This window comes from Asterias rubens, chromosome 11 (assembly GCF_902459465.1).
Source record: "Asterias rubens chromosome 11, eAstRub1.3, whole genome shotgun sequence".
Classification (NCBI taxonomy): domain Eukaryota; kingdom Metazoa; phylum Echinodermata; class Asteroidea; order Forcipulatida; family Asteriidae; genus Asterias; species Asterias rubens.
This window is the reverse complement of record NC_047072.1, coordinates 8,136,627-8,154,023: the sequence shown is the minus strand read 5'-3', so window position 1 is coordinate 8,154,023 and position 17,397 is coordinate 8,136,627. Positions and strand designations below refer to the sequence as shown.

The window sequence follows — 17,397 nt, the reverse complement described above, 5'->3', positions numbered from 1 at the left end:
CCAAACTTTAACAGGTTTGTTATGTTATGCATATGTTGGGATACACCAAGTGGGAAGAGTGGTCTTTGACAATTACCAATAGTGTCCAGTGCTTTCAAGCAAACACATTCTCCTTTAGTTGAGTGGGGGGGGGGGGGGGGAGCTGAGAAATCAAATTGATGAAATCAACTGATCAGCCGCAAAATTTGCATACCTGAACGGCAGAGTTCCTACACATTGAAAAGTGCACTCCCCTGGTCTTTTGAAGAATGTGACAATTGACACGAAAAAGACAGGGTGCATCTCTGTTGCTTCAAAGCCCCAGTTTTGTCGAGCAGAAATATTTTCAAAGTCAACATGAAGTATTTTATGACAGCTTCAACTGAACAAGCAAATCTGCGAACGCATCTGTGCCATTTTGTTTTGCCAATCGATTCTTTGCTTCAGAGAGCCTCGGGCCAGCCAAGCTTTGTAAAAGTTGACTGACAAAAGAAATTTGCCAAGCGCAGAAAGCCCTTTTCTCTCCCTGCACACGTTAGCATACTCTCTTAATCTAAAAGAGTGAGAATGTCCCTCTCTTGTCCGAGTGTTGTCACTTTCGCTCTTCTGAGAGTGAAAGTCAATCTGTGTCACTCTTTTTGAGTGAAATTAGCACGAACTTCACTCTAATAGAGTGAAAAGTACCCTCTTTCACTCTTAATAGAGTTGTTTGCCATATGGCTCTTTGCAAGAGTGGTATGGCGGGAAAACAAGTGGTTTTTCACTCTTTTACATTAAGAGAGTATCGGAACGACACGTGCAACTTGATGCCAATTTTGGCCAATACGCACAAGCGAAAAAATAATGAAGATAAAACCTATATATATTTTGTAATAATTCATAGAAAACATCAAGAGAAAAACCAGACAAACTGCGCAAAAATGCGTGTTAAAAAAAGATAAACGCCGAGTAGAATACATTCCGAAGCTTCAATTCAGCATGTTTCACCCAAACCTCCAGAAATTTAGGTCCATAGCGCCCCACAGTTTTTTGAACAATTCTGTCGAAAACCCTGAGATGTACGCCTGCTGGCTCTAAACCGTTCCGACTTGACACTATTCTGGAGAACCATAGAACGCTCCACATTGCACAGTATAGGCTTTTAAAACCAAGATAAACACCGTGAAGAAACCATTCTGCATACCTTGATTCAATTCATAATAATAATAATAATAATAATAATGGGCATTTATAATGCGCCGGTATCCATCTAAAGATGCTCATGGCGCAGTGACACAATGAACGGGAAAAAGTTATGAAGTCCTCATTGGATGAGTCTCGAGGGAAGTTTTAAACAAAGCTATTGATGGAGAAAGTTTAACATGATCCGGCAAGACGTTCCATAATGAAGGGCCAGCAGAAGTAATTGATCTTTCACCCCATAATGTTTTGGCCAGGGGTTTCCTTAAAAGATGTTTGTTATTAGATCGCATAGACTGGTGGTTGGAAATATGGGGTTGGCGTGCATCACCCAAACATCCAACAAAATTGGGTCCAGAAAGAAGAACCCCCATACATGTACATGTATGTACATGTACATGTATGCGTGCCTGGCTCTAAATTGCTCCTGACTTGACACTAATCCCCTGAGTCATTTGTCTGTCCACTAGCCTTCCAGCTGAGGATGGGATGATGGAGATCCATTGGTCCAGACTTGTGGATATCAGGGATGGGATCATCAAAGATTGAAATTATTCATTTAGGGTGGAGAGGATGGATTCACGGAGGCTAATCTATATTGAGACCTCAAAAAGTCTCTTAAAATATTTGTTTTGGGGGGGTTTTTTTGCTGAAAAATGAGAAATCACTTTGTATTTAATTGTTTACTAAAACAGTTACAGAGTTACTGATACTCAAAGGAACCTTAAAAAGTATTTTAAAATATTGATTATTCTTTTACTGAAAATGAGAAATCTTTTTTTTTTCTTCTTCTTTTTTCGTTTTTTGTAATACTTTTCGCTGTTTACTCAACTGAATTCAGTTGAAACTTTCACAGGTGACTTCTTTAATATATTTCTTTTACAAGTTTGCTCCTATACCAGCATTAAAATAAAAAATAAAAAACTACGATCCTAACTTTGGCGCATTTTACGTTTTATTACTTTGATTAGCGGACATGATGCAGCTTTTCCCTTTGCCCAGGTCATCGACCTATATAACCACACAGACCTATCCCAAAGTTTACAACGTACATTATACATCCGCCTATTATTATATACCATCATGATGTTTGTGTTTCTGTATTAAGTTGGAAAACAAGTTTCTTCATTCTGTGGCTCACAGTTATGGAGTTGACAAACAAGCAAACTTTGTCAAAACTTGAACTCCTGGGCAGTTTGGCTTGAAATCTTTCAGGTGTAACAAGGGAACAATAAAGAATTATTTCTTTTGACCCACCGAAAAAAAACATCAAATCTTTTGTACATTGACTATAATATGAATGGCCACTTCCTTACCCATATTAAAACTCTTTGTCTATGAAAAATCCATCTATGATACCACTGAAGGAAATTAAAAAGTAAACATCAACCAGAAAATTCAACATAAAAGAGCAACTTGTCAAAGGATCATTTTCTGAAGGGGCAACACAACTGCAGGGGGGGGGGGGACTTTTTAGATTAGCGTGAACCCAAGCTCGACTGCAAAAGACTTCCTTCTTCTTTTTTTCGGCTAATGCCCAACTAGAATTACCTTAATGTGAAAAGGTTAGGCAACTCTGTAATCAAATCCTGGCATAGAATATAAAGTAGGTCAACTTAGACTGGGGCGCACACGTCAAGAAAAAGATCGTTTTTGTTGTCAACAATAATTATCCAAGAAACTCGACCGTCCACAGTTACACAAACATAGTAGTAATGACTCTCACTTCTTACACATTAGTCCTCTGTAATTTGCAAATGGTGACAAACGAGCCCTGGTTTAAAGAAACATTTAAAAAGTGCACAAGAAATAAACATTGGTGTATTAAAAACGACTGGAAGGACCGGAAAGGTTCATGGAGAGACAGCAATTCGGAGCTTATAAACAAATGTATTCTGGGTAGATTATAACCCCAGACAATGCGTCTCCAACGAGCGATCGGCCTGACTTGGAGATCAATAATGCATTAATTAAATTCATTTTTTGTAATGCAATAGGGGGGGGGGGGCGGCGACTTAAATAATCTTAAAGGTTTGGTTTTATTTTGCCCCCCCCAAAAAGGGGGAAATATCTGGGAAAAGGGAATGCAAAATGTTTCAGGTGTGATTGCTTTGTATTTTGATACCCCTATGTTCCGACAACCCTATGTTCCGACGGTGTTCGCCCGATAGTCCGAAGGTCTGTTAGTCCGAAGGTTCAATAGTCCGAGGTTCAATAGTCAGAACGCACAAATTTCCCATAACAGGGTATTCATTAGTCCGAAAATGAAATAGGGTGCGTTAGTCCTAACATTTGATGCGATAGTCCGATGATCCGAAGGTTCACTGGTCCGAAGGTTCGGTAATCCGAATCGACGGTAAGGTCCGATAGTCCGAATCGACGATCGGACCTTATTGTCAGTTCGGACTATCGAACCTTCGGACTATCGAACATTTGGACAATTGAAACTTCGGACTAACAAACCTCGAACAAACGAACCTTCGGACTAACGAACTGTAAACGTTCAGACACCCCTACAATGTATGTTCCGAAACCACCTGATCATTTACACGCTAGAGGTAAGGTTAGAGCTAGGATTAGAGTGCAGGAAACAGAGGTTATAATCATTTCAAGGCATGTTTAAACAGCAAAGACTACCTCAATCTGTTTAAAGACAGTGCACACTATTGGTAATTGTCAAAGACTAGCCTTCACAGCTGGTGTATCTCAACGTATGCATAAAATAACAAACCTGTGAAAATTTGAGCTCAATTGGTCATCGAACTTGCGAGATAATAATGAAAGAAAAAAAAACACCATTGTCACACGAAGTTGTGTGCGTTTAGATGGTTGATTTCGAGACCTCAAGTTCTAAATCTGAGGTCTCAAAATCAAATTCGTGGAAAATTACTTCTTTCTCGAAAACTATGGCACTTCAGAGGGAGCTGTTTCTCACAATGTTTTATACCATCAACCTCTTCCCATCACTCCTCACCAAGAAAGGTTTTATGATAATAATTATTTTGAGTAATTACCGATAGTGTCCACTGCCTTTAAATAAACAACCCAAGTTCCTCTCTCACCTTTTCAAGAGCGCGGCCTCTGTGTTTCTTCGGTTCCTAAGTCGTCGCCGCACACCCCAGCTATCCATGGTGCTTTACCCGATTCGCCAACTATTTTGTTTTGTCATAAAGGAACTTGCTCAACATTTTTTACTTTTACCCACAAAGGAAATGAGCGCTTGATAGGGTGTATTAATATACATGTGTATACAAAATTGTTGTGTGTATAAATAGTAGGTAGTTGACTCAGTGTGCGTGTTGGACAATCTATTGGGCATACACAGTAACTTCCTGGCCTGTGACATTTGTAACACACATTATATAAAAAGAAAAAAAACCTTCACCAAGGTTTTTAGTTTTGGACGATGAGTGGTAACCTTCCGAGACGTGAGCCCGCTAATCCGTGGTGACTTAGTTGGGTTTCTTTTATACAAAACATTTCTAAGACATGTACATGTAAGTGTGTCTCGGGAACTAATTAGGTTTGTGATTAATCGTTAGATTGTGAGAAACAAAGCTTACTAAGAAAATGTGCGTCAACATCAGCTGCCGTTGTTTGCCGAGTTTGTGTTTGTGTTCCTATTGTTGTTATTGTTGTTGTTGTTGTTGTTGTTTTTGGTGTGCTTTTGTGGTTGTTGCTTTTTAGGGTCAGGGAATCTGTAAATTCCTGAAAAACTCAAATCTAAAAAAAACCTAAACACATTCAAGCTCTTTTGTGCCAGAGTAAATTTTAACAGCATCAATATAGCCATTGGAAACTAATCGTGTTGGATGCCTTTTATCTAAAATAACTGCTTCATTTGAGGCAACACTTCATGTGGTTCACCCCAACCTAGCAGTGTACTTGTATAAATTATTATTAGGCCACATAAAAAAAAAATTGTTGATCATCCCCACCCGACCGCTCAAAACCCCTGACCCCATTTTTGTTTTTTCCATGTCTTGATATCTCTTTATACTTTTACTGCCCAGATTTTTCAGCTTATTTTTTTTTTCAAAATGTACAGGTTTGAAAATATGTTTAAAGAAGGTTTTCATTCATGTTGGCAAAGCAAGAACTATTCTTCAAATATTTACTTTGGCTACACTGTGCTTAGTTGTTTGAAAAAGTTTACAGAAAATGTCAGCTAGGAGTTAAATTTGTTTGACAAAACTATTGAAAACATCGAAAACACACAAACCCTCTGTTTTATAGTGATTGTGATGATTTCTTTATTCTTGATTTCATATTTGGCATGTCAACAAAACTTTATATAAAATAAAAATAACAAAATAAATCAAAATAAACCTCCCTCCCTCCCCCATCCGCAAAAAAAAGGACGATCAAAAATATTTTTTTTTATGTGGCCTTATGAAGCCATTCAATATTCAAAAACAAGTTTTGGGGTGGGTGGGAGGGCCAAAACAATTTCGACGAAAAAGACAGATTTGTGTTAACTTTGACTATTCTGAGTGGCCCCTAAGCTAAAGACCACTGATCATATGGCATTAAAATGTGTCATCCTGTTCAGGTGGGAACAATCCGTGTTTTGACTACAACTATAAGACCACTGGTATGTTTGAATGAAGCTGCACCCTTCTTCACATGTACCACAAAAACCAATCACAAGCAACAGCAACAAGCATCACAGAGTAATCATCAAAATGGCCTCTCCACACACAGCCCTTCCATAATATTTAGAAAACTCTGAAACCCAAACACGAAGAAAAACGTGGGAACAATTCTACAATCAACACTCCCCCCCCCCCCCCCATTGTTGCCAGTCAAAATGCATATTGAAGTAAAAAAATATTGTAACTGTTTGTGGCTGGTTTCCTGTCCAGCGAATATTTGTCCAATGGAATATCCAAGCATTTCAACCAGTTTCAACCCTTCCCAACCCTACCTGCCCCCCCCCCCCCAAAAAGAAACATTTTATGCCAAAAATGCATTGGAGGATAATCTTGCCAGAAGTAACCGTCAAAATGTTCTCTTAAAATAGACACCTGTTACAATTGAAGAACTAGGTTTTGAGAGTAACAACTACAAGAAGACGTCTGCATCTGTGTCTACATTTATATATGATTAAAACAATCGAACAATTCCACAAATCAAAGGTATACTTTGCCTATGAGCAATTACTGCGCCCAAAGGGAGTGGAGGTGTATTGTGGGATTTGAGGTGATAAAGGGGGTCTGGGTTTGAGAGCCTAGGACTGAGCAAGGCTGGTTTAAATTCTACTAAAAATCTTACTAAATTAATCCCAGACCAGGGTTCAATTTCACAGAGCTGCTTAAACACAAAATATTGCATTACAATTTTCTGCAGAGCAGAAATTAGCAGGATACCAGTTGTAGATTGTACATGGGAAACGCCATTTTGGCTGGTAACAATTTTCTGGTAAGCATAATTTTGTTGTGCTTAGATGTACTTTCTGTGCTTAAAGCAGCTCAATGAAACTAAGGCTTCAGTGGCCTGAACATCTGGCGTCACACTTTGAGGCTTGTGAATTAGAGATCTGCTATTGAGCCCGCGCACATAACCACCTCTGACCTCCCAGGTCAAAATTCCAGTTGAACCTCGTTAACTGGGGTCAACTGGTTCAACTGGATAGTGATCAAACTCGTCCATTTTCCATATTAACCAACTGGTTTGGACTAGGTTTAACTGTGTTCAACTAGGTTGAAATTATAAACCAGTTGGTTTCTGTCCATTTTCCATATTAAACCAACTGGTTTTAACTGTGTTTAACTAGTTTATAAACTGGTTTCAACTAGTTCCAGTTAAACCCAGTTTAACTAGGTTCAACTGGAATTTTGACCTGGGCTAGCATCATTTCACATGGCTTTCATGGTTCTGGAGATTCAAAGTTAAAATTTTAATAATAAAATATTTATATGGTGCTTTCTTCAAACCACTTCCAACATTATTACCCCTGGTCACTGGGCCATTAAACTCATGCGATAAACCATCTCAGCAGCCTGTGCGACATTAATATGCGCTACTAAGCTAAATCAATCACAAGAACCATCTCTGCCCTCACAGGTACCCATGTAAAAGCCACGTACATAAGTATAAAGCCAACACCTGTCTTTATCCTTGTGGATCAAAACAAGGGACCAGTCTAAGGCTTCAGGTACAAAAGTTGCGGAAATAAAGCATGACAAGGTCCAACTCACGCAGGGACAGTCCCAGAATTTCCAGCAAAGGTAGGAGTCACTTCCAGACGGAAGTGAAATACAGACGAATGTGGGCCAGAGGAAGTCGACTGTCAAGTTCCTCTAACAACCAGTGAGACTGGCTAAGGGTACAGTCACCATGATTAATGGCTGTAATTATTGCATAACATTAACACCTTCATCACAGTCTGTCCCTACAGTCAGATGTATCAATTCATCTTCGTCCCAATTATTTTCTGACCTTGATGTCAAAGTGGGGAAATGTCAGATGATTTTTTTTGTCATGGCTGGAAATGTAGTTCAGTGGTTACGATGTCCGTTTGACTATCGCATTTTTAAGGAATGACATTTTGCGGAGTGATGATTCGCAAGGGACATTTGTGTACAAATTTACAACAGGAAATTAGGTAAGTGATTTGCACACATGGGTTACCCAGTGGTCATTATAAACAGGAAGAATCCCCTAACCACATGTGACAACTCTCCTTCAAATATAGAATTTCAGGAAGCCAACAACAAATTTGTAAAACAAATTGTGAACTCACCCTAATTTCGATCAAGACATATAATGTGAAATTTAAAAACTTTGATGCGTTTGTAGTTGCTAGGCACTTCTGACAAACAGTGTTTCACTGAGAGGTTTCTTCAGGGTAAGTAACAAATAAATAAAATAATAAATAAATAAATGAGATCAGAAATGTTTCTGTGGATTCATAGCCTTTCAATGTACATCCTTCAAGGGTTTTTCGGAACATATGGGAGTAAGAAAATGGAGCAGTTTAAACTTTATAAACCAAGAAACAACCTGAATGATTCTTGCAAAGAGATACAAACTAAATGGTTTAAAGGGAGGGTACACACGTTTGGTAATTACTCAAAACAATTATTAACTTAAAAACTGACTTTGTAATGAGCATTAGAGAGCTGTTGAGGGTATAAAACATTGTAGGAACGACTCCCTCTGAAGTAACTTAGTTTTTGAGAAAGAGGTCATTTATGGAGCTCAAATTTTCACAGGTTTGTTATTTTATGCACATGTTGAGATATACCAAGTGAGAACACTGGTCTGGGACAATATCAATAGTGTACCTTCCCTTTAAGACACTGGACACCTTTGGTAATTTATAGTCAAAGACCAGTCTTCTCACTTGGTGTATCTCAACACTGCACAAAATAACAAACCTGTGAAAATTTGGTCGTCAAAGTTGCGAGATAATAATGGAAGAAAAAACACCATTGTGAGGTCTCAAAATCAACTCAAATATTGAGAAATTACTTCTTTCTCAAAAACTACATTTCTTCAGAGGGAGGCATTTCTCGCCAAGTTTTATACATTTATTTTGAGTAATTACCAATAGTGTCCAGCCGTCGATTTCACAAAGAGTTAGGACTCGTCTTATCTCGAGTTAGGACGAGTAACTCGTCCTATAACTTAGGATTAATCTTAAGGTCTGCATGCTACCGTGCAGGGTTGGGACTCGTCCTAAGTCCTAAGATTAGTCTTAAGTTGGGAAGAGTTTTGTGAAATCGACGGCAGTGCCTATAAACTTGACACTCTTAAACCAACCGAGTGTATTGCCCTTTCTGCAAAGTTTACCGGGCCAACCCAACAAACCTACCTCGGGGGAAAAAAAAGATAAAAATCAATGCATAATTGAACCATATTGAACGTACTATCATCATTCCATTTGTATCAAGCCTATCAAAAACCTTTAAAACAACAGAGTGTATTGCCCTTTCTGGGCCAACCCAACAAACCTACCTAAACAAATAAATTAAAAAATCAATGCATAATTTAACGTACAAACATCCTTCCTCGCTGCATTAAGCCTATCAAATCTATAAATATAGAGCACCCTCTATTGGGGGGGGGGGGGTTCGGGGAGCAGTGTTTGATCTGTCAAAAAAATATGAGGTTGATAATATTTTTCTGTTTTGATAGGTACTTTCAGGGAGAAGCACTAGAAATCTCCAAAATCTATTCTGAGTGGAGGGGGGGGGGCAGCAAGTTCTGTTGGTGTTTGGGTTCCTGGATTGTTCTGTTGTATAAAATGGTTTTGTTATTATTATTTTATTTTATTACCTTCATTGCACAAATACATAAAATATATGACATTGGTGCAAAAGGGAAACCCCAAACAGGCACACAGGCCCACTAAATGGGGACCCTTGTTTACACTTTAAAAACCAAAAGACGAAAAGGGACAAGCACAACTACAGGCAAACAACCGAGGAAAACAAAGAAATACTATAAAAAGTAAAGAAAATCACAAAGAAGATGGCCAAACTACAATTTAAAAATGGCAAATCGTTTGACGCTGATATTAGCTCTCTACGGTATTGTAGGTTGAGAAACTTGCTTTTGTGGCAAAGCCGAGGGAACTAGTTTGACAACTTTCAATACCACAGAGAGCTAATACAGATTGTTCACACGAAATAAACCATGTTGTATTTGATTTTACTATAACTCATGCATATAGTTGCATCGTTATCGTCCACAATGCTCTCTAGCTGCGAATTGACATTTACATGTGCCGCCATGTGAACATAAAATGGCTACGGTAATTTTCGTGAGCGCTTTACTAAACCCATGCAACGATTCCACAATTGCTTTATAAAGCGAATGCGTAGTAGAGTATAAGCATGCGTGTCCCACAGGGTAAGTCTACAACGCATGCGCTTCACGCAGTAATCGCTGATCTGAATGCGTGTTTACCAGGCGCGTAAATAATTGCGTCCGTGATTGGCAAGTAGCAACAACAAAAACGTATTTGAAGCTTGATGGTGAATGGACCAGTGAGAATTCATCTCTTAATCATGAATATGCATGAGGTACAATGGCGATCAGGCCTGGATTTACATGCAGACCACAAAGACCATGGCATCTATTGCCCCCGGTCTTGGCCCGAGTGCCCCTTCAAAACTTTCCAATTGACTTCATTTAAGATTTTCCAATGGAAGTGCCATTTGCAAAATAAAGAAGGCCTTGCCCTTTCAAAGATACCATTCCAGCCGTCGATTTCACAAAACTCTTCCTAACTTAAGACTAATCTTAGGACTTATGACGAGTTCCAACCCTGCACTGTAGCATGCAGACCTTAAGATTAATCTTAAGTTAGGACGAGTTACTCGTCCTAACTTGAGATAAAACGAGTCCTAACTCTTTGTGAAATCGACGGCTGGCCTAGTAAATATTTTATTGAAAATTTCACGGGAATTCCCTCCTAACCTTGCGAAGCACGCAGACTCTGGAAATATTCTCCACCTGACAGTTATTATCTTCCCCAAAAATTATAACATCATGTTGCTCCCAATAATTATCACAGCAGAGACACCACAATAGCGCCCTCTTGTGATTTAAATGTATCCAATTCAACTCCCAGTACAGTGCTACATGACAATTTACGCGGACACACAATCTACACTACAAGGGTTTTATGCTAATGAACAAGCAGTACCAGTTACCTAATGAACCTCAGTAAACTTTGAAGACAAAGTTAAATTCCACTTGAAAAAATAGGAAGGATTCCTATTGATTTAAAAAAACACTTTTGGTCTTGAGGGGCACTGATGACCGTTAAAAATGTCCCTACTCAAAGAAAGTGATATTTTCTCAGGAAGATATTTTCCAATTTCAGACAGGAGAGTCTTGTGGTAGGATGGTAGAAGTACATGTACAATCTAGTAAGGTTTGCGGAGACATCGATGGTTTTACAACTCTATGTGTTGGTTCAACAAACACTGGTTAAACCACCAAACTCGCAAAGTTGTTTATGCTAACTTGTCTCTTTGGTTCTGAGTGCATTCACACAATGGAGTATTAAATGGAGCTGTATAGCTCTGATTTCACAGGGGAAAAAAGTTACTGCTACACCAACATTAACAGGGGTGAGAGTCATTGCTGACCAAATAGTCTGAAACTGGTATACTAAATTCTACGGTATGATGAAATGATGGCATTTCCTCCTTCTGGTAACCCCTGCAGCCGATTAGTTCACAAAATGCTAGGATTAATCCTATCTCAAGTTAGGAAGAGTAACTCGTCCTAACTTAGGATGGGTTCAAATCATGGAGTGGCTAAGCGCATCCCAACGTCTATGGTTATGGAACTTAACTCGTCCGAAGTTCTAAGATAAATCCTAAGTTAGGAAGAGTTTGGTGAAATCGACGGCTTGAGTTATAGATTACAGGAAGCTTTTAGGGACAGTGTCCACAGCCAACGTAAAGTAGACCAAAGAGCATGTACTCACCCTGATGAGCTATCACTGCCTGTACTCGTCAGCGAAGATCCACTATGTTGGCTCCGTCCAGATTCCTAGTAAGACAAAAAAAAAAAAAAATTAGTTTGATATAAGTTGATGACAAATTAAAACAAAAAAATTATATAGTATAAATTGGGCAGCAACAAGTCCAAGTAATCTTCACTTAAGTTTTGTGCATGGCTAAACTTTTTGCAGCTCTTGCACCAGATTGACTCTTACATGTAAACTTTTATGTTGTGGGTCAGTTGAGTTAAAAACCTTGAGTTAGACGTGAATCCTTTTAAACAAAAATTACCCAAATTTACTGGTTTACAATTTCTTCTGAATTTTACCAATAAGTCTCAAAAGTAGCCCCCCAAAAAAACCAACAAAATGACTTAGTTTTCCACATATATATTGTTGATTTCTATAGGTGAAGATCGCCAAGGGTGATTTTCCCCAGTGCCATTTACTTTTCTCCTTCTGTTATAAAACTGTGCCCAAGAAAAAATGCACGTAGTTTCCACGCCGGAAAACAAATATTGATAATCACATGTCAAATCTATATTCCAGAATGACAGCTAAATGTCACAATGGCAAAAAAACGTGTACTAAGCATGCTTGGATGTACATTCCTTGACGCTCACGCGTGACTACACACATGTATCTAACGCCTTGCAGCCGTTATTACCAGAAGTATATAAAGAAACTGCGGCGAGGGCAGGCCAGGGTTTTTCTAAGGCCGCGGTGAAACAAGGATGGCCCTGTTTTACGCTCCAGGGGACATTGTACAAATCTGCAAGTTCGCATATATCTTCTTTGGTTTATTTTGCTCACTGACCATAAGGGTTTTACACACAATTTTCGATAAAATATAAAATAAAAAAATCGAAGAAGCCAAGTCATTTGAATCACATGTCTGTACTGCATATTCATTCTGGTTTATTTGTGCGATCATCGATAAAACATAAAATTTAAAAAAACGAAGAAGCCAAGTTATTTGAATCACAGGTCTGTACTGCATATTCTTTGTGGTTTATTTTGCTCACTGACCATAAGTCTTTTACACACTAAATCGAAGAAGCCAAGTTATTTGAATCACAGGTCTGTACTGCATATTCAAATGTGGTTTATTTTGCTCACTGATCATAAGGTCTTAATTTACACACGATTATCGATAAAACATAAAATAAAAAAATCGAAGAAGCCAAGTTATTTTAATCACAGGTCTGTACATATTCATTGTGGTTTAATTTTGCCCACTGACCATAAATCTTTTACACACAATTGTCAATAAACCTAAAATACAAAATCAAAGAGATATTTCAATTGCAATTTGACTATTAGAAACTGCAATGAATTGATGAATAAGGTGAAAACAACAAAGCAACTGAACAGTAAAATACAGAAAGTATGAGGGCAGCTACAACAATGAAAAAATGGGTGCATTGTTTATGAGTCAACGTCACAAATAAAAGCGTAAAGACATCGACTGTTGCGTTGATTCCCAGACCAACCAACACCTCCTTTAGATTTCGTTTTAAAATATTTATAACGAAAACCGACACGATGGTGATTCTTCAGAGCCTAAAAGGATCCTCCAATCTTCTCTTGACACAAAAGCACTTCAGATCCAAAACACACTTAGGCTGCAATTTTATATTATTCAATGGCTGATTAAAAAAACAGTGAGAGCCGCTTTCCTTTATTGTAATTATTTTTCTACTGTTTCATCTGCAACAGAGCATCTATATGTCAAACCACTTTGAAGACCACCGGCTCTGTAATTCACAACCACCACAACTTCCTTCGCGAGCCGACATCGGAGCTTTTTCATTAATTCTATTAAAAGACACTGTTTCATGGCCCCAAGTTCGGCTTCAAAACAAGAAGATCGAATCTATGCGTTTCGCTTGCATAAAGTGTACATTATTAGCCCACTAAAGCATAAACGATTCATATCTAATAAAATCCACAGACATCATTTTCAAAACCCTCTATCTCTCCATCTTGGGGAAACCAAATACCCGAGTCCGTTTTTTTTCCCAAATCCCGGTAATATTCCGCAAGAATAAATCCCCAAGCACAAACACACCACACACAAAAAAACGCGCCCGGCATCAAGAAAAGCGTCAGGACAGTGCATGAGCTGTCCCACTGGGGGCCTTCGGAAAAGATTTGAAATCGGGTTTTTCTGTTGGGGGTAAACATTTGAGCAGTATCAAAGACTGTCTCCAATTTCTGATTGTTGTGTGCGTCTGCAGATGGGCCTCTTGGTGTGAGAGGAAAAAACCTAGTGGAGATGTACCAATGTAGTACAAAGGTTTGCGAGGGCTAGACAACCAGGGACACGAATGCGGACAAACAGAAGGAGAGACCCCGAAAAAGGAAAGAAGAAAAAAAAACGGCTTCTGTTTTGACCGCATGATGGCAAAATAAAACTGTTCGCTTTCCGAGAGCATGGTTCAGATCATGTAACCCGATATGGTGTGCGGGGGGCACTGTGGATTGGCTCAAGAGGGGAAAGTGAGTTTTATTTGATCAGGAGCGAGCGGAACGTCCTGCAAGAGGGTAGCCAAACAAGAACGACGTGTGTATATGTGTAGCCAAACCATGCTTGGAGTGCCATGGGAAACAAACGCTAAATTGATGTCAATATTAGCCGAGCTCAAGTTCGGGCGACTGGGAAAGTGAGAAGACGAAAAAAGGAGAAGAACGGACGGGAGAAGAAAAAAAAGTGGAACAGAGACAGAGAGAGAGGGTTAGGGAGAAAAGGGTTTGTAGGAAACAGGAAACCGGGGGAAGATAGTGACTGAGAGAGATGAGGTTGATGATGTTTATGATGAGGACGTAGTGGAGGGGAAGGTGGGAATGTTAAGGATGATTGGAAGCAGGAGAGGGGGGAATATGGGATAAATATGAAAAAGAAAAATAGTTATTAAAGTGAGCTCCAGGGGGGGGGGGATAGGAGAGAATAAACTTTGCCAATAAATACTGTAGAGACTTTTGGTCGCCACAGCTGTGGCGATGATGACGTGTCGTAAAAGAATGCAGGTGTAAAAGTATGCAGGTTTGAATTTTTGCCAAATTGCTTAGTAAGTTACTTTTTCTTTGAATCTTGGATGATTGTGATTGCTGAAGGAGGAAAGGATTAAAGGGGGACAAAAGAAAGTTGAGGTGACTGAGGCAGTGGTTCAGATTGAGATGGGAGAGATGAGATCTAAGGAAAAGATAGAAGATTGGCAGATAATGGAATAGGGAAAAGATAAGAGATGTTACAAGTATTGAGGGGCAGGAGAAAGGCAGGACAAGGTGATGGGAAGAGGGCAGGGATGGGATCAGTAAGGGCAGGGTAAGGGAGGGTGGGGCAAGGCATGGCATGGCAGGGCGGGGCATTGGGAGGAGAGGATTGGATGGGTGGGTTTGAGACAAGATGGGAAATGGAAGGGGGATGGGATGTAATTTGGAGAGTTGGTGCAAGTGGTAGGAGAGACTGAAATGGAGTGTGAAAGAGAAGGGCAGGCAGTGGGGTGGGATGGGTGTTGAGAGAGGTAGGACAGTGGGGGACACGATGGGATGGGTTATGGCAAGAGGCAGGGCAGGGCAGTGGGTTCAGGAGGGGTATGGTAGAACAGTGAGAAAGGAGAACGGGCTGGGTATGAAAAGAGGAACAAGGAAATGGGAGAGAAGATGAGAAGAAGACAGGCTTTGGAATTGACGGCGGAACAACTACCAGATAGTTGCCGATGGGTTAAAAGTTATTTACAGAATAAATAGTATTATGGGGAATCGGGGAAATGTAAAAAATAGCAGAAGTAATACAAATGGGAGAAGGAAGGAGAAAATGAAAAAAAAGGACATATTGATGATGGGAAAAGATTGCAGATCGAGAGAGAACTGGTCACCATCTCCAGGACTTCCGGAGTAATAAGTGATCCATAAAAAAAACATGCCTTGACAGGGATGCGAGGAAGATGGTGTCGCTACGGGCAACAACAAAGAAAAAAAGATAACAGCATAAAAATGTTGCATAAAAAGCATGTTGCATCCAAACAACAGCTATTCGCCGTAGAGGAAACAAAATCTTTCCAGATTTTTTTCCAGTAAAAATTATCAAACAGAAAAACAAGAAAAGAAACAGGCAGCGTCAGAAGAGCGCAACACGCTCTGAGGCGTACCCAAGGTAAGATACACAACCATGAGGTATGGCCCGGTGAGGCTACAGGTAGACTCAGGAGATCTTACAACCGACTGACTTGGGGGGGGGGGGGGGGGGAGATAGAGCCCGACATTAAACAAAATAATAAATGGAGGGAAACATGAAGAGAATGACATGTCATGACCGTCCGTGGAATGAATTTGGAAAAAGGTAGAATGTATGAATTTAGGCTCAATCGGTCATCGGAGTCAGGAGAAAATAACGGGAAAACCCGCCCTTGTTTCTGCACGTTTCGCCGTGTCATGACATGTGTTTACTATAAATCCGTAATTCTCAAAAAGTAAAGCATTTCATGGAATAATATTTCAACAGAAGTCTTTTACCATTACCTTCAGTAAACCCTGTAAGTTATTTGTAAATCTGTGAATTATTTTTTTTTTTTTTCTGTTCCGAAAGTGTCCAATGGCTTTAAGGGTAAAAGTATCAACTTTTTTGTTTTTTATTTTATTTAATATATTATTCCTTCCTCGTTTATTTGATTTTATTTATTTATTTAGTCATGATTTATTTGTTGTTTTATGAGGGCGGGAGGGATGGGGTTACTAGTTGAGTTCTGTTTTCAATTGATCTTTCAATTCAAGTGTTTTTTTGCATCATTTGATTGGATGAAATAAATGAAAACCAGGCCTTTTTATTTTTATAAACTAATATCTTAATTAACTTATTTCCTCAAATATTTCATTTTATTTGATTTTATTTATTTATTGTTTTATAAGGGTGGGGGGAGGGAGAGGTTACTTGGGGTGTTCGAATGTCAATGGATCATTAAAGTATGTTTTTAAACTCCTTTGGTTGGATGGAATAAACCAAAACCAGGACTAAATTTTTTTAAATTTAATAACTAAATAACTGACTCTTTAACACCACAAAAAAAAATATTTCACAGAAAACCTTTTTGAACGCATATTTTACTCCTGGCACAACGATGGTCTGGCCTCCGAATATATCCATACCGAGAAATCATACCTGCTAGCGATATAATAAAATATAGACGGCATGAAGTTATTTAATTGAGGAAATTGTGTAAAATTAGTGTTAAATATACCATCTGCAGCGGCAGCAGCAGTGAGGTTTATATCCCCCGGTAGAGAGAAATCACCAGAAAACAAGATGGGCAGAAGGGAGGGTTATAGAGATAGTCAGCGAAGATGCAAAGATGGGAGCATCTATTTCCCAACGCAAGGGCTCTCAGATTGCAGAATGCGATATGCAGGAGATGTTCGCTGGATTAACCAGGCCGTGGAGTCTTTCTTTCTTGTTTCCTGTTCATTTTTTTTTCTTCATTTGGTTAAGACAGAGAGCAAGAGAGATGAGGGAGTCGTCTCTCCGGAGAGAGAGGACGATAGTGTGAAATGGAGAAAGTATGCGCAGGATGCGGAGCTCGTCAAATAAAGCGGTGATGGGAGCGGAAAACCCAAGCGATTTTTTTTTTTTTTTTCTTCGTTTTCTGTCTTCTTCTACTTTTTGTTCTCTAAGCGCATTCCATTATTTGATGAAACTCGATACAAAGAGTGAGATTGTTCTAGTGATGGATGCAACGAGGGGTCGTCGTGGTTAGTTAGGGTTTGGTTTGGAGGAG

At 39.2% G+C, this 17,397-nt stretch overlaps 1 protein-coding gene across 1 annotated transcript in view; it reads right to left on the bottom strand.

The window, feature by feature from the left end:
* LOC117296478 (SAM and SH3 domain-containing protein 1-like) overlaps window positions 1-4,290 on the bottom strand; it is a 56,926-nt gene extending 52,636 nt beyond the window's left edge. The window contains exon 1 of the mRNA XM_033779426.1: window positions 4,221-4,290. Within this exon, the coding sequence (XP_033635317.1) occupies window positions 4,221-4,288 (68 nt within the window). The 5' untranslated portion in view covers window positions 4,289-4,290. The remainder of the gene's footprint in view (window positions 1-4,220) is intronic.
* Between the last annotated feature and the right edge of the window lie 13,107 nt (window positions 4,291-17,397).